Genomic DNA, 22,095 nt, shown 5'->3' with positions numbered 1-22,095 from the left:
GCGAGATTTCCACACTCCTAAGCATCCCTTGGTCCACGGTTTCCGATGTGATAATGAAGTGGAAATTTGAAGGGACACGTGCAGCACAAAAGCGTACATGTCGACCTCGTCTGTTGACTGAGACCGCCGACAGTTGCAGAGGGTCGTAATGTCTAATAGACAAACATCTATCCAGACCATCAACACAGGAATTCAAAAACTGCATCAGAATCCACTGCAAGTACTATGGCAGGCGGGAGGTGAGAAAACTTGGATTTCATGTTCGAGCGGCTGCTCATAAGCCACAAATCACGCCGGTAAATGCCAAATGACGCCTCGCTTGATGTAAAGAGCGTACACATTGGGCGATTGAACAGTGGAAACTGTCAGCAAGGCTAAGGGTGGGCCAATACCATATTGAATTCCAGCATTACGGAAGGAGGGCGTCACGAACTTGTAAGTCATTTTCAGCCAGGTGTCCGGATACTTTTGATCACTTAGTGTACATCCATCAAGAAGAAGGCCTAGAACTGGAGCAGGTGTTCTAGTTCAGAATCACAAAAATAGTTCAAATGACTCTAAGCACTATGGGACTTAAGATCTGAGGTCATCAGTCCCTAGACTTAGAACTACTTAAACCTAACTAACCTAAGGACATCACACACATCCATGCCCGAGGCAGGATTCGAACCTACGACCGTAGCAGCAGCGCGGTTCCGTACTGAAGCGCCTAGAACCGCTCGGCCACAGCGGCCGGCTCAGAATCCCACAAAACACCGACGGTTGTGGATGAAAGCAAGTGATGGAAGACGTACGACATGGTAGAGAGAACAAAATAAGGTACATCAATCTTCAGCACCCGGATGGGACGAAAGTCTGATGAGTGGTCAAACTGATCATCCCCAGGTACCAGGGTGTGGAAGATATTCGGCAGTGATAAGAGTGAACTATTCTATTTAAGATGCAATTTTCAGGTGAAGGGTAAAATGTCCCGCCTTCTCCAGCAGGTGTATATTTGTGTGTGTGTGTGTGTGTGTGTGTGTGATTAACATGGTAATAGATGCCGGGAAATAAGGCTATGTATCCTGAAGTTTATTGTATTTTCAATCCTTTTAAATAATAGTAAGTAGTAAAAATACGTTTTTCAAATTCACCGAAAGAGTTTTATAAAAATTCCAGTTTTAGAACCTTGCACCTTCTTGAACAAATTTCTGTGGACGCCCGGGGAGATGAGATCAGTGCAATCAGATGAAGAAAATGATCAGTATTTTTTTGTTCTTGGTGTCGTCTATTTCGATCCGTTCATGACGTAGGCCAAGTTGGTACTTCTGATTTATGTACATTTGTTAGCAGGAAGACAATATAGTTATTTTATTAATATTATATTACTGTCGTGAAATGTTTCTGTTTATGTGGATCATACCTGGTGTACTACGTGTAACTACGGACCACTGTTCATGGCACGGAGTGACAGTACGTGAAGTATTTGTGTATGCTAGTCCTTCACTGTTCTGTGCACGGGGTCACCGGATCATATTTTTGTGCGCTCACGAATGGGATGGGTACTCTCAAAGTGATTTTCCCCTATTTGTTGTTGTTGCTGAGGTGTCATGATGTAAATACGAGTTTCCATGAGTTACTACCGGAAGCCGTTCTGTCACGTTCCGCAGCTTGTAAGGCTACTCGCCTTGTACCACCTGGCTGCAAATGCAACAATGGTGTCTCGTTTGGATGGAGTCAGTCTTTCAGCTGTTTCCTTTTACCCTAGCTGCAACTACACTGGCCAATGATTACTGCAGTCACGACGCGCAAGGCGACTTCGCTAACCTTTTCAATCCCCCTTTCCCCTGCTTTCAACCCCTGCCCCCTCCACCGCCTCAGCGTATGCTCCTGAAGACGCCACGTTACCTTCCTAAATGCCATTTGCCCCATTAGTGTGCGAAAGTGCACCGAGCGTTTTTGCATTGGCTGTGCGATAAATACAAAAGCTTATAGCACTACAATTTTATATGCACATTTTTATTTTTCAGTGTAAATTGAATAAAGGAAAAGAAAACATAACACATTTTTAGGTAAGGTTTACACACCACAAAAATAACGTACACAAAATTAATGTGTGCAGAACTACTTGCTAGTAACGCAGTTAACTCGATGCTGAGATAACTTGAAAGATAATGCTTGTGCCACAGGTAACCCTAGGTTACTGGATCGATAATTCCTACATCCTTAAAAATTTTTACATTTTACGTCATGTTTTAATACTCAGATTATAGCGAATTTTTTAAATAAAATAAACTTTCACAACATCTATACTCTTTCTGTACCTATGTGCCATGGTTTATGTGTCTCTATGATCTTTTTACGAAAAGCATGTTACATTTTTTATGACAATGCGTAGAATACTTGCTGCACTTGGTGCTTATTATGTACCACAACAGCACAGTACACATGCAGACGACAGCTTTGCTTATATTCTGGATATGTACTCATGAGTATTATCAATCTCCTGCAAGATATTTGTGTGATTAATCAAACTTTACAGGTACAAATTTTTCATAAAGTGAGAGTAAGTGATTAAAAATGACACTATATATTTATTTACTAAAATTGCATTAAAATATTCTATGTTGCCTTCAGTTTTGTGCGTGCCTACTACTTTTTCACTTTTTGCAGCGCCACTGACATTCTTGATCGGATTATTTTTCATTACCTTGGTAGGATTGGAAATTGGTACTTTGCAATACGTCCCTCAAAGTTCTCTGGAATTCACAAATATCACTTAACAATGTACCATAACAAGGTAGCAGGGTTCTCAGGCGGTATTTTTATTCAAGAAATTAAGCAGCACCATATTTTAGAATCTTAATTTTTTCACTTTCGAGCCTTTGGAAATAACTTACACAGTAGCTTGCCCCACCGAGGTTGGTAAAAGCTACATCTGTCTTCCAAAACGTACTACTGAAACTGCTGAAACTGACTGTGTAATATGTGTTATGCACAGTGACACTACCCTCCCCCTCCCCCCCCCCCCCCTCAAACACACACACACACACACACACAACCAACACACTTACTAAAAAATATAAACAGATGGTGTAAGTGACTCTTCTCATTCCACCGAGCGAGGTGGCGCAGTGGTTAGCACACTCGCATTCGGGAGGACGACGGTTCAATCCCGTCTCCGGCCATCCTGATTTAGGTTTTCCGTGATTTTCCTAAATCGCTTCAGGCAAATGCCGGGATGGTTCCTTTGAAATTCCTTCCCCATCCTTCCCTCACCCGAGCTTGCGCTCCGTCTCTAATGACCTCTTTGTCGACGGGACGTTAAACACTAATCTCCTCCTCCTCCTCTCTCTTCTCATTCCACAACATCCTTCGTTAGTATATCTGAAAAGGCGTGGCCAGCTCGACTGGTCGTCTGATCTTCTTCCATGCGGCTGCTGGAGAATGATGCACCTAAATTTGTTGTCTCTGCCACGCAGTACCTCTTCCATACTTCACCACAACGTATGTTGCATACTTCACTTCAACATATGTTTGTCAAATACTGTACTTCGAACCGATATTGGCACAAAATTTCAAAATACACTCACACACACACACAAACACACACACACACATACACATACATGTACACACAGAGAGATTTAGGAGTATATGGCAAAATCTGAAATGAATATGTCCCAAAATCTATGTCATCCATTACCAATGAAATTAAAGCTGGACTTTTCTCTTTTGATCGTTAGATTTTGCTCAATCAAGTGTAGATGAGGGTCTTAGCAAGTTACAACTGAATAATTTCAGGAATGTTTCTTAAAGTTTTCCAGTAAATAAAAGCGTCCATCTTTTTTCGGACGGTGCATTCGGAGCAGCAATATTTCATCTTTCAGTATTTGAGCTATTAACCACACAGCTATCTTCAAGGTGACTCGCCTGGCACATTTAATAAATATGTGAACGTTGGCAAATACTCTGTGGTGTTAAGGGAGCATTTTGAAATATCAAGATACTAGTAAGTTTCTGCCTGTACTGATGTACGTACATAACTGGTTATGCCGTAAATAAATGGCTTTTCCTTAAAAAGTATTCCATTTTCTCCACTTGGGTCCAATCTCATGAGGAAGCTGAATTATCCGTTCCAAATGATTTTATTACAGAATACGACCATGGAAAGTTGACAGATAAAGAACCTGACCAAGATTGTCAATGACATTACAACTAGTAAAAAGAATGGTAGTCAGTTTAAAAGCTGAGGCAGCATACAAAATTTTAATGAAATTGTCAGTAAATAAGTACGTAAATTCCACATTTTATTCAATCATTCTCCTCCACTTCTACGTTGCGAAAAATTTTTAACTAATAAGTCTGAAGAATCTTACAAACGAAAGAGAAATTCACAGTTTTCATTTGTGTGAACGAGTGATATAGATTTTGGGGCCTATTCATTTCAAATTTGCCATTTTGCCATTTACCCTTGAGTATGTTTGTATGGTGTATGGGTAGGTGGGTGTGTGGCGGGGGGCGACGGGGGGGAGGGGGGTGGGGAAGAGAGAGAGAGAGAGAGAGAGAGAGAGAGAGATGAAATGAAATGAAATTTTGGTGACGCTGATATTGATGGGTACAGAGAAGATAAAACTACTTTTATAAAGTAAAAATCAATCAATAATGAAAGTAAGACGTTTGGGGTATAAATAGTAAGTTCCTGACAGCCATATATACCGCCTGACAAAAGAAGTGAAGCACCCAAAAGACATGATCAGATGTCAACGTACTTTCGTATATGTAGATACTGTCGGCGGGCATGTAAATGATTAGAGTTGCAATTGTCTGCGGGAGACAAAAAAAATGGTTCAAATGGGTCTAAGCACTATGGGACTTCACATCTGAGGTCATCAGTGCGGGAGACAGAACAACCTCTAGAGTGCCTTATTACTGTTCGTGTGTTTTACTATTCCTAGTAGGCTATATAAGGGGTATGAAGAGCGACAGATGTTATGTGATCCTTATGACAGAACGCACGTGAGGCCAGCTTGGACATCAACTCCGTCCCACTGCCAGCATCCAGGGTATCGGACACCGTTTACAGAGGGTGTAGGTCGGCTTGCCTCATTAGAGGATCCAAGGGCTTTATGACGACCTTTCCAACCCAATCAGGGCACCCTGGCCAAAAGAGGGACAACGTCATACTGAGAAGCTGACTCATACTGCCAAGTTCGCTATAAACTTGACCCGATTGTGTCATCACTGAAATAACGTCAGATACGCTGTCAACACGTGAAGTTTAATTTCGTTATTTCGTTCCCTCCTCCCCTTCTGGATGCTCCACTTTTTTGCCAGGCAGTGCATGTCTTTATGGTGGAAGTTGTCTTTTATGAATTACCTCTAAGGAAACGATTTATTGACAAACAGCCAATATGGATTCAGAAAATACGTTCTTGTGAAACACAACTAACTCTTTATTCTCTCGAAGTAATGAGTGATATCAACAGGGGACGTCAAATTGATCCCATACTTTTAGATTTCAAAGGCTTTGGCACTGTTCGTCACAAGCGACATCTAATTAAATTGCGTGCCTATCAGTAAAGCCTCAGTTGTGTGACTAATTTGTGATTTCCGGTCATAAAAGGCTTAGAAAATGTAACTGGTCTACCAAAGAGACTGTTTGCTCTACGTTTGTCCGCCCTCATATGGCGTATTGCTGTCCGGTATGAGATCCGCATCAGACAGGATTGATGGAGAACATCGAAAAATTTCAAAGAAGAGCAGATCGTTTTCTATTATAGCGAAATAGGTGAGAGAATGCCACGCATATGATACACGAATTGGAGCGACAGTCGTTAAAATAAAGGCGTTTTTCGCTGAGGCAAGACCCTCTCATAAAATTTCAATGACCACCTTTCTCCTCAGAGTGTGAAAATATTTTGTTGGCGCCAACCTACATAGGGGGAAATAATCATGATAATAAAATAAAATAAATCAGAGCTCGCGCGGAAAAATCTAAATAAAATAAATCAGAGCTCGCGCGGAAAAATCTAAGTTTTCATTTTTCCCGCGCGTTATTCGTGAGTGGAACGGTAGAGAAGTAGTTTTAAGGTGGTTCGATGAACCTTCTGCCTGGCACTTTATTGGGAATTGCACAATAATCATGAAGACGTAGATGTAATTGTAGATAGAAGGAGAAGTGGCGTTTGAAGCTCGCCAATAATCTGACCGAGAACAAAGTTTTGTAATTTACACTTAGGTGGTTTGTAAATGGTGACAATGGTAAATGCGCCATTAAAAGAGTAAATTACAGCGCCCCCTGCATGCAATCTGTCGACTTAAGTTTGATGTCAGTCTTTCTAAACTGAACTGTACCCATAAGTAAAATGGCAACGCCGGCCGAAGTGGCCGAGCGGTTAAAGGCGCTACAGTCTGGAACCGTACGACCGCTACGGTCGCAGGTTCGAATCCTCCCTCGGGCGTGGATGTGTGTGATGTCCTTAGGTTACTTAGGTTTCAGTAGTTCTAAGTTCTAGGGGACTTATGACCACAGCAGTTGAGTCCCATAGTGCTCAGAGCCATTTGAAAATGGCAACGCCTCCTTTTCCACTCTCTCTGTCGTGTCTAAGCCCTGCGTAGCCTTTGGATTGAATTCGATGGGATGACTGAAACCCAGTTTCGCAAATAAAGATCTTCAATGTTCGAAACAGGCGATCGTGTATTCTACGTGAGCTCTCCGCTGTTTAAGCAATGTGAAGGCTCATGGACTCCCGTGTATTTGGTACAACGAGCGCTTCTACGACACTGTGTACTTAAATTAAAACATCTAGATAATTATGACATCGCAAAACTTGCTGGATGTACGGTGCAGTTGGGCATCCCACAGTGTACAAATATACATACAGAGAAAGTTGCTGAGATTTAAATGTCACGATGCATTTAGGTGTAGGCAGGAATTTCACCTCTCCATCTTCAACTATTTTCTTTAGGAATCTTCTCACGTCGGTGACTAAAAATGTAGACTTCTGCAAGGATCTCTTCGAAGGTTCAAATGGCTCTGAGCACTATGGGACTTAACATCTATGGTCATCAGTCCCCTAGAACTTAGAACTACTTAAACCTAACTAACCTAAGGACATCACACAACACCCAGTCATCACGAGGCAGAGAAAATCCCTGAGCCAGCCGGGAATCGAACCCGGGAACCCGGGCGTGGGAAGCGAGAACGCTACCGCACGACCACGAGCTGCGGACTCTCTTCGAACGTTAAGCCAGTATCAATTCTTGAATAACGCCCCACCTCTTTGTGAGAAAATTAGGGATGTAAGCGTCCATACCTTTCTGCCAGAAGACATCAAGCAACCTTAACTTGTTTGCTGACTGCTCTGTTTTGGTTTCAATTTTGTGCTTGTTTCTGCCAATAGATGAAATATTAAGAGTTGTTATATTCTTTAAGCAACGTTCTTCCCAGCACCATCAGATATAATTTTCCCACATTATCAGTTTCGCCTTCTACAAATGTAACACATGGAGCCATGACTGTTGTTTCATTCTGTCTGGATATTTCGCTCTGGTTTTATCGCTGGCGCGGGGCGATCCCAAATTAATGTGCTACCTCAGATCAATTTTCTGGAGATCGGTGACATACAGAGACCTCCACCCACACCTAAAGAAATATTCGACATGTTAGCTAAATTTCATACGCAGCAACATATTATGTAACGTGCACCAAACCCAAAATGACAGTGAGTCCTGTTTTTCATTGCAAACTTTTCCGAAGTTCGGTATTTCAGTCATCAGAACAGGATGTATGCCTTACATGATTTTCCAATGTACAATGGAGCGCTTGTCTTTGTATGGGTGTGTTAAAGATAGCACGTGTTTCATGTCACTTTAATCACTGTGGACTATGTAAACTTCTGTATGTTTAAGGCACAATAACAATCCAAAATTAAGGCGAATCTTACACCTTCTTGTATTTAGTTAGGTAACAGATGCGAGCAACTGCTATAATACCCTGCACAATGCTTTACGTGGAAGTAATTAAACTGAACATTTTTGGAACTAATCCAATCAATATTGCACGCAGCATCACTTTTGCCTGTGATGAAAGTTCAGAAATAGACCACTACTTGCCTTCATTAAGTTGCTTCACGGTCACGGAAGGTAAGTGTGAGTACGGCCGCAAGAAGAGTGGGCTCTGGACGGCCACGTGGTGTTACAGAAAGGAAAAACTATCGTGTGTGGCTCCGGCGTACCGTACTGTATCTGCAGTAGCTAGTTGAACACCACAGTGACGCAGCGAACTGTTACAAGTCGGTTACTTCAAGGGCAGCCGTGTAGCGTGCATTCCACTGAGCCCAAACCACTGACATTCACGATTTCAGTGGTGTCAAGCGGGAGATCATTCGAGGGCGGAGTGGAGATCTGTTGTATTTTCTAATGAAAGCTACTTCTGCCCCGGTGCCAGTGAGGGCCTGCAACAAACCCATCTACAAAATGGTTCAAATGGCTCTGAGCACTATGGGACTTAACATCTGAGGTCATCAGTCCCCTAGAACTTAGAACTACTTAAACCTAACTAACCTAAGGACATCACACACATCCATGCCCGAGGCAGGATTCGAACCTGCGACCGTAGCGGTCGCGCGGTTCCAGACTGAAGCGCCTAGAACCTCTCGGCCACAACGGCCGGCAAACCCACCTACAACCTAGACACACTGGATGTACGCGCAGAGTTATGATCTGGGGTGCGATTCTATATGGTAGCAGGAGCACGCACCCTGACTGCAAGCTTTTTGATTAGTCGACCTGTTGTGCTGCCATTCATGAACAGCATTCCACGGGCTGTTTTCCAACAGGACAGCGCTCGCCCACATACCGTTGTTGTAACCCAGCATGCTCTACAGAGTGTAAACATATTGCCTTGGCCTGCTCGCTCACCGGATCTGTCTCCAATCGAGCACATATGGGACATCATCGGACGACAAGTCCAGTGTCATCAACAAGCAGCCGACCAATTGAAACAGGCATGGAACTGCATCCCACAAACTGACATCCGGCACATGTGCAAAACTATGCGTGCACGTTTGCATCCTTGCATTCAACATTCTGGCGGTTTTACCAGTTATTAATGTACCAGCATTTCACATTTGCAATGACTTATCTCACGCTTACATTAACCAGCGAGCTTCTAATGCTAGTCACATAATTATGTTATGTAGGCACATGTATTCCCGAAATTTCATTACTCTACGTAATTATTTGTAGTTGTTGCGATTTTTTCCCATTAGTGAATTAAAACAATTCAGGAGCTATATAAAATGTTCTCTTGTGCTATTTAAGTATCAGTGTCTGAAGAACCATAACTGAGAGTAGTGAGACTGCATCACATTAATTGGGACTTATCCATTTTTGTAGGAAGAGTAGCCTATACGTCGAAGTGTTGCACTTTAAAATGCAAGTAAAACCACTCAGACACCATACATATGTCATCTCTTCATTGGATGTATTTGCCATGTTTTTTGATGGTCACAAAGCGACTTGTAAATTGGTATTAGCATGTTTCCTTCTCCAATGTGGCGGATCCATGGTGGATGCATATAAGATTAATATATTTTTGGTGAAACTGAGCCTCAGATATGAACATGGCCAGATTGTTTGACAACTGCCACATCTCCCGAGCATTAATTTCTTGACGGCCAATTCCAAAAACGTTGTATCTGAATGTTCCATAGAACAAATTCTCCCAGAGAACAACTGTGCTTAAGTTTTTTTAATTACCTATCTGTACAACTGAAATAGCATTGTGCTATCGGAGGTAAATGTGAGCCCAAAATGTGAGCCCATTGTCCATTTTAAATTTAGGGCATTTTCGAAATCTCCACTATTTTTCAGTGTGACCTAAAGCATAATTGTGCTTCTTGCATTTTCGAACTTCCCTGTTACTTAACTTAGCACGCGTAGATTCTGATGTCAGAGGGGTGGTTGGGTGACTTAAGCGCCATCACAAATAACATACTACTGGAAGAAATCATCTTGCATTTTTTAATTTCTCACAGTTTACAGCTTAGGTCAGTTACGTTCTGTGATGATATGGGCACTTCCACCACGCAGTTCACTCGGCAGCCCAGCCAGCAGAGTGCATCGGTAACTTCTTTATTTGCATCCTGATCGTCTACGAGATTACGTCATCTGCTTACTCGTCATTGGCTGTAGACCTATATGCTGCGACACAGCTTAACTATTTAATAATTTTCGAAACTTTTTTATGACTGTTGATACCTCATAATTATTTTACTTCAGTTTACTTATAAATCACGTATACAAACCAAACTGTTAGGTTGGAAGCAGAAGAAATGAATTAAAATTTGTGCCGCCGCCGGAACTCGAACCCGGATTTTCTTCGCTTACGAGGCAAAAACGCTAACCTTTACACCACCGCAACTATTGTCTACATTGTTGCACGAACTACTTAAGTCGAGTGCTCTCCCCACGACAAACTGCAATTTATATCTTCAACTTATTTTCCCCATTACACATGAGACTTAAATGTCTCGGGGTAAATTTAATTGTAAAATCTGTAAGATCACCCATGGTACAGGACTTCCCCATTACGTCCAACACTGGGGTGCTATTCCAATGCCGGAGAGCACTGGCAATAGTACAGTATAAGGGGGAAAATAAGCTGAAGATATGAATTGAAGTATGTGGTGGGGAGGGCACTCGACTTAAGTAGTTCGTGCAGCAAGGTTCACCACAGTGCTGCGGTGGTATAATGGTTAGCATTTCTGCCAAGTAAGCAAGAAGTACCGGCGTGGCGCAAATTTTAATTCATTTATCCTGTTTCCATCATTATCATTGATAAAGATGAGAAATTTTTACAAAGGCACAGACGGTGTTTAGAAAGGATAGATTGCATGCAACCGGTGGTGGCGTGTTTGTCGCTGTTAGTAGTAGTTTATCCTGTAGTGAAGTAGAAGTGGATAGTTCCTGTGAATTATTATGGGTGGAGGTTACACTCAACAACCGAGCTAGGTTAATAATTGGCCCCTTTTACCGACCTCCCGACTCAGCAGCATTAGTGGCAGAACAACTGAGAGAGAATTTGGAATACGTTTCACATGAATTTTCTCAGCATGTTATAGTCTTAGGTGGAGATTTCAATTTACCAGATATAGGCTGGGACACTCAGATGTTTAGGACGGGTGGTAGGGACAGAGCATCGAGTGACATTATACTGAGTGCACTATCCGAAAATTACCTCGAGCAATTAAACAGAGAACCGACTCGTGGAGATAACATCTTGGACCTACTGATAACAAATAGACCCGAACTTTTCGACTCTGTAAGTGCCGAACAGGGAATAAGTGATCATAAGGCCGTTGCAGCATCCCTGAATATGGAAGTTAATAGGAATATAGAAAAAGGGAGGAAAGTTTATCTGTTTAGCAAGAGTAATAGAAGGCAGATTTCAGACTACCTAACAGATCAAAACGAAAATTTCTGTTCCGACACTGACAATGTTGAGTGTTTATGGAAAAAGTTCAAGGCAATTGTAAATTGCGTTTTAGACAGGTACGTGCCGAGTAAAACTGTGAGGGACGGGAAAAACCCACCGTGGTTCAACAACAAAGTTAGGAAACTACTGCGAAAGCAAAGAGAGCTTCACTGCAAGTTTAAACGCAGCCAAAACCTCTCAGACAAACAGAAGCTAAACGATGTCAAAGTTAGCGTAAGGAGGGCTATGCGTGAAGCGTTCAGTGAATTCGAAAGTAAAATTCTATGTACCGACTTGACAGAAAATCCTAGGAAGTTCTGGTCTTACGTTAAATCAGTAAGTGGCTCGAAACAGCATATCCAGACACTCCGGGATGATGATGGCATTGAAACAGAGGATGGCACGCGTAAAGCTGAAATACTAAACACCTTTTCCAAAGCTGTTTCACAGAGGAAGACCGCACTGCAGTTCCTTCTCTAAATCCTCCCACAAACGAAAAAATGGCTGACACCGAAATAAGTGTCCAAGCAATAGAAAAGCAACTGAAATCACTCAACAGAGGAAAGTCCACTGGACCTGACGGGATACCAATTCGATTCTACACAGAGTACGCGAAAGAACTTGCCCCCCTTCTAACAGCCGTGTACCTCAAGTCTCTAGAGGAACGTAAGATTCCAAATGATTGGTAAAGAGCACAGGTAATCCCAGTCTTCAAGAAGGGTCGTCGAGCAGATGCGCAAAATTATAGACCTATATCTCTGACGTCGATCTGTTGTAGAATTTTAAAACATGTTTTTTGCTCGAGTATCATGTCGTTTTTGGAAACCCAGAATCTACTCTGTAGGAATCAACATGGATTCCGGAAACAGCGATCGTGTGAGACCCAACTCGCTTTATTTGTTCAGGAGACCCAGAAAATATTAGATACAGGCTCCCAGGTAGATGCTATTTTCCTTGACTTCCGGAAGGCGTTCGATACAGTTCCGCACTGTCGCCTGATAAACAAAGTAAGAGCCTAGGGAATATCAGACCAGCTGTGTGGCTGGATTGAAGAGTTTTTAGCAAACAGAACACAGCATGTTGTTATCAATGGAGAGACGTCTACAGACGTTAAGGTAACCTCTGGCGTGCCACAGGGGAGTGTTATGGGACCATTGGTTTTCACAATATATATAAATGACCTAGTAGATAGTGTCGGAAGTTCCATGCGGCTTTTCGCAGATGATGCTGTAGTATACAGACAAGTTGCAGCATTAGAAAATTGTAGCGAAATGCAGGAAGATCTGCAGCGGATAGGCACTTGGTGCAGGGAGTGGCAACTGACCCTTAACATAGACAAATGTAATGTATTGCGAATACGTAGAAAGAAGGATCCTTTATTGTATGATTATATGGTAGCGGAACAAACACTAGTAGCAGTTACTTCTGTAAAATATCTGGGAGTATGCGTGCGGAACAATTTGAAGTGGAATGATCATAAAAAATTAATTGTAGGTAAGGCGGGTACCAGGTTGAGATTAATTGGGAGAGTCCTTAGAAAATGTAGTCCATCAACAAAGGTGGCGGCTTACAAAACACTCGTTCGACCTATACTTGAGTATTGCTCATCAGTGTGGGATCCGTACCATATCGGGTTGACGGAGGAGATAGAGAAGATCCAAAGAAGAGCGGCGCGTTTCGTCACAGGGTTATTTGTTAACCGTGATAGCGTTACGGAGATGTTTAGCGAACTCAAGTGGCAGACTCTGCAAGAGAGGCGCTCTGCATCGCGGTGTAGCTTGCTCGCCAGGTTTCGAGAGGGTGCGTTTCTGGATGAGGTATCGAATATATTGCTTCCCCCTACTTATACCTCCCGAGGAGATCACGAATGTAAAATTAGAGAGATTCGAGCGCGCACGGAGGCTTTCCGGCAGTCGTACTTCCCGCGAACCATGCGCGACTGGAACAGAAAAGGGAGGTAATGACAGTGGCACGTAAAGTGCCCTCCGCCGCACACCGTTGGGTGGCTTGCGGAGTATAAATGTAGATGTAGATGTAGAAATGTCTTTGGGTAAATCAAATTACAATAACTTCGAAAAAGCTATATAGTTATATAAGAAATATCATTGATTACTCCAATCAAATTACAGTAACTTCGAAAAAGCTATATAGTTATATAAGAAATATCATTAATTACTCCACTTTCCGCAAGTACATCAAGGATATGTCGACTGTTGCCGTACTTTGACACAGTCAGCGACCAAGAAATATTAAGTTCAGACTATTAAAGCTATGTAGTGTAATTAGTTGTTTATTTAATTTGTTTATATACGACATATGTGTTTGTGTACACTCTTTTTTATTTTATACGGCTGTTAATAATGACTGAATAGTCGGAAACGGTACACCTAATAAATAAAATTTGTGTAAACATTGACTTTTATAAACTTTATAGCCAAAATTAATTAAATCATGGGTGCCATCCACGAATAACCTGGCAAATATAAACATTTCTTAAAATTAAAAAAATATTTTTTTTATGACTGTCGAGATCGTTTACAGCATAAAATATTAAAATGCGACGAGTAGTTTCAGGTGACTAAGCAACCAACAATCTTCAGACCTGAGAAAAGCAAAGACCAGAAAATTGCCTTAAGTTACATGTTACGAACTACATCTATGACTTAAAGAAGTCTGAAAGAGGGGAAATAAATAAAAATAATAACGTACCGCTCATGGGAAAATATATGACAGCATATACACACACCAAAAAAAGTTTTGCATCACCTCGGTTCCGAGAGTTCCGGAATCAGTACAGTAAATTGGAATAGAGATCAACATAAACATCATTTCCGCCGTTTTTATGGCTCATGAAAACCACACATTGCATTTTGTACCACCATAGAGCGAGACCTTCAGAGGTGGTGATCCAGATTCCTGTACGCACCGGTACCTCTAATACCCAGTATCAAGTTCTCTTGCATTGACGCATGCCTGTATTTGTCGTCGCATACTATCCACAAGTACAGCAAGACACTGTTGGTCCATATTATCACACTCCTCAACGGCGAATCAGTGTAGATCCCTCAGAGTGGTTGGTGGGTCACGTCATCCATAAACAACCCTTTTTCAATCTATCCCAAGCATGTTCAATAGGGTTCATGTCTGGAGAACATGCTGGCCACTCTAGTCGAGCGATGTCGTTATCCTGAAGGAAGTCATTCACAAGATGTGCACTATGGGGGCGCGAATTGTTGTCCACGAAGACGAATGCCTCGCCAATATGCCGCCGATATGGTTGCACTATCGGTCGTAGGATGGCATTCACGTATCGTACAACGATTACGGTGTCTTCCATGACCACCAGCGGCGTACGTCGACTCCACATAATGCCACCCCAAAACAGCGGGGAACCTCCAACTTGCTGCACTAGCTGGACAGTGTGTCTAGGGCGTTTAGCCCGACCGGGTTGCCTCCCAACAGGTCTCCGACGATTGTCTGGTTGAAGGCACACGCGACACTCAGCGGTGCAGGAAAATGTGATGCCAATCCTGAGCGGTTCATTCGGCATGTTGTTGGGCCCATCTGTACCGTGCTGCATGGTATCGTGGTTGCGAAGGTGGACCTCCCCATCGGGAGTAAAGTCGCGCATCATGCAGCCTATAGCACACAGTTTGAGTCGTAATACAACATCCTGTGGCTGCACGAAAAGCGTTATTCAACGTGGTGGCGTTGCTGTCTGAGTTCCTTCGAGCCACAATCCGTAGGTGGCGGTCATTCACTGGACTTGTAACTGTTAATCGGCCTGAGCGAGGCATGTCATCGACAGTTCCTGTCTCTCTGTATCTCCTCCATGCCCGAACAGTATCTCTTTGGTTCATTCTGAGACGCCTGTACACTTCCCTTGTTGAGAGACCTTCCTGGCACAAAGTAACAATGCGGACGCGATCTAACCGCGGTGTTGACTTTCTAGGCATGGTTGAACTGCAGACAACACATGACATGTACCTCTTTCCTGGTGGAATGAGTGGAACTGATCGACTGTCGTAACTCCTCCGTCTAATAGGCGCTGCTCATGCATGGTTGTTTACATCTTTTGGAGGGTTTAATGACATCTCTGAACAGTCAACGTCTATCTTCAGGAGTTCCGGGAACCGGGGTGATGCAAAACTTTTTTTGGTGTGTGTAGCTCATAGCAAACTCTGCATCGTGTACATAGCTGGGAGCTATTTAAGAGAACGGAAATGACCGTCGGATAGGCATGGACTACAAATAAACTAGCAAAATTACATCAAAGAGGTAATGTGTAAAACATAGTATGTCTGAATGAGGAACACTTTCAGTTATAAAGAATTAAATCTGGATAAACCAGCAAGGTAAAACCAACTAGTTGAAAATCTCTGGTGGTCTCTTCTCTTCCCTTAAATAGCTCCCTGCTACATAGTCGATGCATGGTTTTCAATACACCATACACTGACACATATTTTCCGTGAGTGGTACATTATTACTTTTATTTATTTCCTCATTTTCAAACCTTCGTAAGTTCGAGGTTTTGTTGATAAAAGTTAACTTACGGCAATTTCCTGTTCTTTGCTTATTCTCAGATGTGAAGATGATTGCTTAGTCACCTGAAACCGGTCACCACATTTTAATGTTTTATACTGTAGTTGTTTGGTTGGTCGATTTGCGGAAGGCGGCATCGGATTAGTGAAGGATGTCGGCTGTGCCCTTTCAGAGGAACCATCCCGGCATTTGCCTAAAGTGATTCAGGGAAATCACAGAAAACCTAAATCGGGATGAATGGACGCGGGTTTGAACCGTCGTCCTCTTGAACGCGATTCCAGTGTGCTAACCACTGCACCACCTCATTTGGTTTTCATATTGTATGCGATCTGGACAATTACTTTTTTTTAAGTTTAAGAAATTTGTACCTCGATTTTTCCTTTTCTGACGATGTCAGATAAATCAAATATGAAGACAGTCAAGTCCTAGTCCTTTCAATTGCCACACAATTAGTCTACCAATTTATGTGACTTCTGAAGTAAAATGGTTTTCAAAATTTTGGTACAAGTGATTTGTTCCGAGTTCATTCGCACTTATTCTTTACGATAATTTTTTTCCTTCCTTCTTCGTTTCCACATTTCTCGAGGAAACAAGGCTTGGTAGGCTCTTTGGTTTCCAGCTACATTCAGGACAGACGGAGGCTCTGTGACAGAGTGATTAAAATGAACGTACCGTCCAGCGCGGGCAGATCCACTGGATATGACTGATGCTGGAATCCTGGGAGAACTCAATGGAAGAGACGAAGGCGGGCGTCACGATGTGCGCCGGCGCGAGCGGCCGCATGAACGCCAGGTGGGCCATCATGGCGGTGCGGTGCGCCTGCTGTTTCTCCGTCAGCTGCTCGCGCTGCTCCACGCGCTCCAGCCGACCCGCCAAGTCCCACACCACAATCTGACGTCACACAAGAGCGCATCACAACTGCAGCCGACGCAATACGGCAGCATTAAGAATATTATTTTACTGTCACTCTTAGAGCATAAGAACACCAGCATGTGATGAGCTGTCAAATTTTTATCACTTAGAAAAAATAAAGTTAGGTAGTTAAATTTTTGTTCGTTTGCTGATAAATGCAGTCCAGGTACACATTCAGTATCCTAGCACGGCGTTAAAGCGGCCTAAACAAAATATCACAGCTCATTGGTCAAGCGGAGCATCGAAGTCGTATTCTGCATTTGAAGGGGAACAACACTGATCCAATCCACACGAGTTGGTCGAACTGTTCTGCAATAATGCAACATCGTATGACAAAGTCGTTAGGTGGTGCAGACATTGCCAGTGTGGTCGAACAAGTTTGGACGAAGTGGCAGACTGGTTCTCTGTGAATTACCTGAGGAAGTAGAGGCCCTGGTCCTCGTAGAGCGGTGTCGCACAGTAGAGGCGATAGCGGAGAAAAGTGAAAATCAGTTATGGGTCAGTTTTCTACATCTTGCACTACATTTTGAATATGACAAAAGTCGCCACCCGTTGGTTTCAGGACTGTTCACAACCATTCAAAAAGCCCATCTAACGAAGGCAGCAGAGGAATTTTTTAAGCTGTATCAGGCCAACCACGCATGTCTTCCTAAGCAGCTTAGGTATTATGTGTCAGTGATGTATGTATTCCTACGACGCTGAGACAAAGGAATTAAGCAAATAGTGTACACTTGTGGTTTCGCCATCGCCGAAAAAGACGGAGACCTGACTGTTTTCGGGCAACATGATGCTGAACGTCCTTTGGGACTGTCGTGGTACATGCTCAGAGATTATGGGTGTAAGGGGTAAACCATCACAGGAGCGTACTACCCAAATCTACAGATGAAAATACTGGAGGCTGTCTAGACGCCGGCCGCCGTGGCCGAGCGGTTCTAGGTGCTTCAGTCCGGAACCACGAGGCTGCTACGGTTGCAGGTTAGAATCCTGCCTCGGGCATGGATGTGTGTGATGTCCTTAGGTTAGTTAGGTTTAAGTAGTTCTACGTCTAGGGGGCTGATGACCTCCGATGTTACGTCCCATGGTGCTTAGAGCCATTTGAACCATTTTTTTGTCAAGACAAAGCGTCGCAGGAACTTGTCCAACAGGCTTTCCTTACTCCACAACAATTCCCCAGCTCTTTCTGCACAAAACAGTCACATAAAATTTGTGTCTTTGGGCTATCAAATTTTGCTTCACTCTCTATAATCACCCCAGACCATCATTCCTGGTCCTTGGAACGTACTGCAGGCGACAGTCTTGCTGGTATCCCTCTGCTGTCTGGGGATACACGTCTTTGCTGGTCATCGGGCCTCGGTTAGAAGTGGGACTCATCACTGAACACAATTCTACTCCAATCAATGAGATTCCAGACCGAAGACGCGTCTGGAGATGTCCTGGACAGAGGTGGGACACCAACCTAACTGTCGCCAGCCATACGGCCCAACAACCAGGAGTCACAGTCTGCGGTGCCATTTCTTTTCATAGCCGAATTCCTTTGGTTGTTATCTGCGACAGTCTTACAGCACAGCGGTAAGTCGACGATATTCTACGCCCCTTTTTATTGTCCGCCATGGGAAGTTGTCCTAGACTTACATTTCAGCTGGATGGCGACTGGTCGCACATGACGAGAGTTTCTACTGCTTGTCTTCGTGCTTGCCAAACCGTATCTTGGCCAGCAAGTTTAACGAATCCCTTCCAAATTGAGAGCGTTTGGAGCATTATGGGCGAGGCCCTACAACCAGCTCAGGATTTTGACGATCTGACGCCGCAATTGGGCAGAATTTGGCACAATATCCCTCAGGATGACATCCAATAACTCATTCAGTCAATGCCAAGCCGAATAACTGCTTGCATAAGCACCAGAGGTAGACTAACACGTTACTGTCTTGCTCAGTTTGTGAAGCTCTTTCTCTTGAATAATTTTTTCAGTTTTTGTGGAATTGTAATCATTTGTTTGTCTTTATATGTACATCACGTCTACTGATCCCCGTCCCATTCGGATAATTCCCTATTGGAGGAACTTTCTTTTCAAAAAAATGTTCAAATGTGTATGAATTCCTAAGGGACCAAACTGCTGAGGCCATCGGTCCCTAGACTTATACACTACTTCAGCTAACTTACGCTAAGAACAACACACACACGCATGCCGAGGGAGGACTCGAGCTCCTCAAACCGCGCGGAGTGTGTATTAGTTGATAAGGCCTCGTAAAGACCATATTGTTAGGCATCTGCCTTTTAACTTGGTGTCTGTTACATGTGGCTGCAGTCTGATTCAAGAAGCTACAGACAGGAAGAGCTGACGACCACAACACCAACAATCTACATGTATCATTTGTTTAATTAATGATGGCTTATTCATACCTTCAGTTGCGGACCTGCTCAGGGCCTTTCAGATAGTAACATATTCGTTTTGTCATGTAGAGAATCATGTCATAAACGTCATGCATAAGGCAAAGGCACGGTTCCCTCTGTAGCAATACGATATGCGCTATGACCTGTTGCATATCCGTGCGACACTCGTGTTCCATTGGAGCAATGTGACAAGCAACAAGACCGCAAACTTTGTAAATCACACACCAATCCGTAAATTAATAAAGTTATTTCCCGTACACCAATCACAATGAAATTTTATGTAGCCTTTCAAAATAACAATATTTAACTCCAGCATGTTTTAATTTTGTACCTGGAATAATTTTGGAGGGATTCAAAATTACCTAAAATCTAAATGTTATAATTTCCTAGAAAAAGAAACATCAGCCTTCCGGGCTGGGTAGCCGCACAGCCTCGGCGCCTTGTCTATACGGTTCGCGCGGCTCCTCCCCCCGTCGGAGGTTCGAGTCAGCAATTTGGTCCCATACGAATTTACCACAAATTTCCAAAAACCTTTTTTCCAAAATAAACACCCAGAGATATTAATTTGTTACACCAGAGAATGAATTAAACTAAACACTTTGTTGCTAAATAGTTAGTTAAACGGTATCTTGTTCAGAAAAGTATAAGCTACGGGATGTTTTCAGTTTTCTGCATTCACCCTCTCATTCATTCTGATAACAGAATAAATGAAAATGATAATGTCGAACAACTTTCAGTTATCTACGTTCATCCCCCTCAGTCACCACGACAACAGAATAAATGAAAATAGTAATGTCAAACAACTGAAAATAATAGCTGCTGTTGAAAAATGCAGCACGCCTATTATACACTGAAGAGGCAAGGAAAGTGGTACACCTGCCTAATATTGTGTAGGGTCCCTGCGAGCACGCAAAACTGCCGTAACACGACATGGCATGGACTCGATTAATGTCTAAAGTAGTGCTGTAGGGAACCGACACCATGAATCCTGCCGGGCTGTCCATAAATCCGTAAGAGTACTAGAGGGTGGAGATCTCTTCTGAAGAACACGTTGCAAGGCATCCCAGACCTGCTCATCAATGTTCATGTCTGGGGAGTTTGGTGGGCAGCGGTAGTGTTTAAGCTCAGAAGAGTGTTTCTGAAGCTATTCTGTAGCAATTCTGGGCGTGGTGGGTGTCGCATTGTCCTGCCGCAATTGCCCAAGTCCATCGGAATGCACAATGGACATGAATGGATGCAGGTGATGCAGGTGAAATTTTTAAAGCAAAAATGAAAAACTGAATCCTCTTTATTTGGACTATGTCCATCGTTTTATACCACAGAGGTAGATAAGTATCGTAGAAACATGAAAAACAATCATTTTCACAGCATTGAGTACATCATACCAATTCTGCATTCTTAAATTTACTACTGTACCATTACAATGTGAACCCAACAGAACTGCTATGGAGCCAAGCTGCGGGATTTGGCCCGAGAAGTAACAAGATTGTTAAGCTGCCAGACGTCCAGGAACTAATGCTTACGTACGTTTCACCTGTCGGAGGCGTATCTAAACGCATCAGGGGTCCCACATCACCTCAACTGCACACGCCCCACACCATTATAGAACCTCCACCAGCTTTAATAGCCCCTGCTGACGTTCAGGGTCCATGGATTTATGAGGTTGTCTCCAAAACTGTACAAATCCATCCGCTCAATACAATCTGAAACGAGACTCGTCCGACCAGGCAATATGTTTCCAGTCTCAGCAGTCCAATGTTGGTATCGATGGGCCCCGGCGAGGCATAAACCTCTGAAAGTCCATATCGATGATGTTTCGTTGAATGGTTCGCAAGCTGACACTTGTTGATTGCCCAGCATTGAAATCTGCAGCAATTTGCGGAAGGGTTGCACTTCCATCATGTTAAGCGATTCTCTTCAGTCATCGTTGGTCCCGTTCTTGCAGGATCTTTTTCCGGTCTCAGTGACGTCGGAGATTTGATGTCTACCGGATATTCCCGGTACATTCGTGAAATGGTCGTACGGGAAAATCTCCACTTCAGGCTACCTCGAAGATGCTGTGATTGCTCGTGCGCCGATTATAACACCACATTCAAACTTACTTAAGGGGGGTATTAAACGACGATCCACCGCAAACGGTACTGGTCTAAGCGCGATTGCCATCTAACGGTAGAACAGGTGAACTACGAAAATTGGCAGACATTATCCGCGCGCCAGAATAGAGAGCAGTTCTAAACTGCCGCCAATCCGCGCATGCACACTAGGTAGCAATAGCTCGCGCATGCGCAGAAGGCGGTACAACAGTGCTATCTGCTTGTTATTTTGCCTATTGTTCCGTGGCTATAATCGTTCATAAGAATAAACCTGATGTAATTAAGCACAAACGCGATGATTGGTCAGAAGCTGTAGCACATGTAAACTGGCCATGTTGCGCTCTTGGAAGTAGGTCCTACTTATGTATTAGACATCTTATTACTAAGTTATGTTAAATGAAACTTTAAGGTATCAAATTTATTAACAGCCATCAACGTTTTTCTTAATCACGCTTTAGCTACGTAATTTTTATTTCAAAAATCGTGTACAGTGTGGCCTCTGTAGCGTTGTGCTCTGATTGTCGCGCTGTTAATGCGCAGTAGGAAAATGACTGAGGCTGCTTTCTGTTCCGTAATGAAACAGGCGCCTGGAACACTGCTAAAAATTGCTGAGAAATAGGGCGTTCTTAATGTTTTTCATAAATTTACGGAGATAATCGGCTTTGAAGTTTTCCCAGTGTTTTATATATTGCAGTT

General features: G+C 43.1%; 1 protein-coding gene across 1 annotated transcript in view; it reads right to left on the bottom strand.

Moving 5' to 3' along the window:
* Positions 1–22,095, bottom strand: part of LOC126185830 (dynein axonemal intermediate chain 3-like) — a 181,476-nt gene that overhangs the window by 48,540 nt on the left and 110,841 nt on the right. Inside the window, exon 3 of the mRNA XM_049928164.1 lies at positions 16,676–16,894. Coding sequence (XP_049784121.1) covers positions 16,676–16,894 — 219 coding nt within the window. The remainder of the gene's footprint in view (positions 1–16,675; positions 16,895–22,095) is intronic.

The sequence above is a fragment of the Schistocerca cancellata genome, chromosome 1, assembly GCF_023864275.1.
Source record: "Schistocerca cancellata isolate TAMUIC-IGC-003103 chromosome 1, iqSchCanc2.1, whole genome shotgun sequence".
In the NCBI taxonomy this organism is placed as follows: domain Eukaryota; kingdom Metazoa; phylum Arthropoda; class Insecta; order Orthoptera; family Acrididae; genus Schistocerca; species Schistocerca cancellata.
This window is presented reverse-complemented; position numbering and strand designations above follow the sequence as displayed.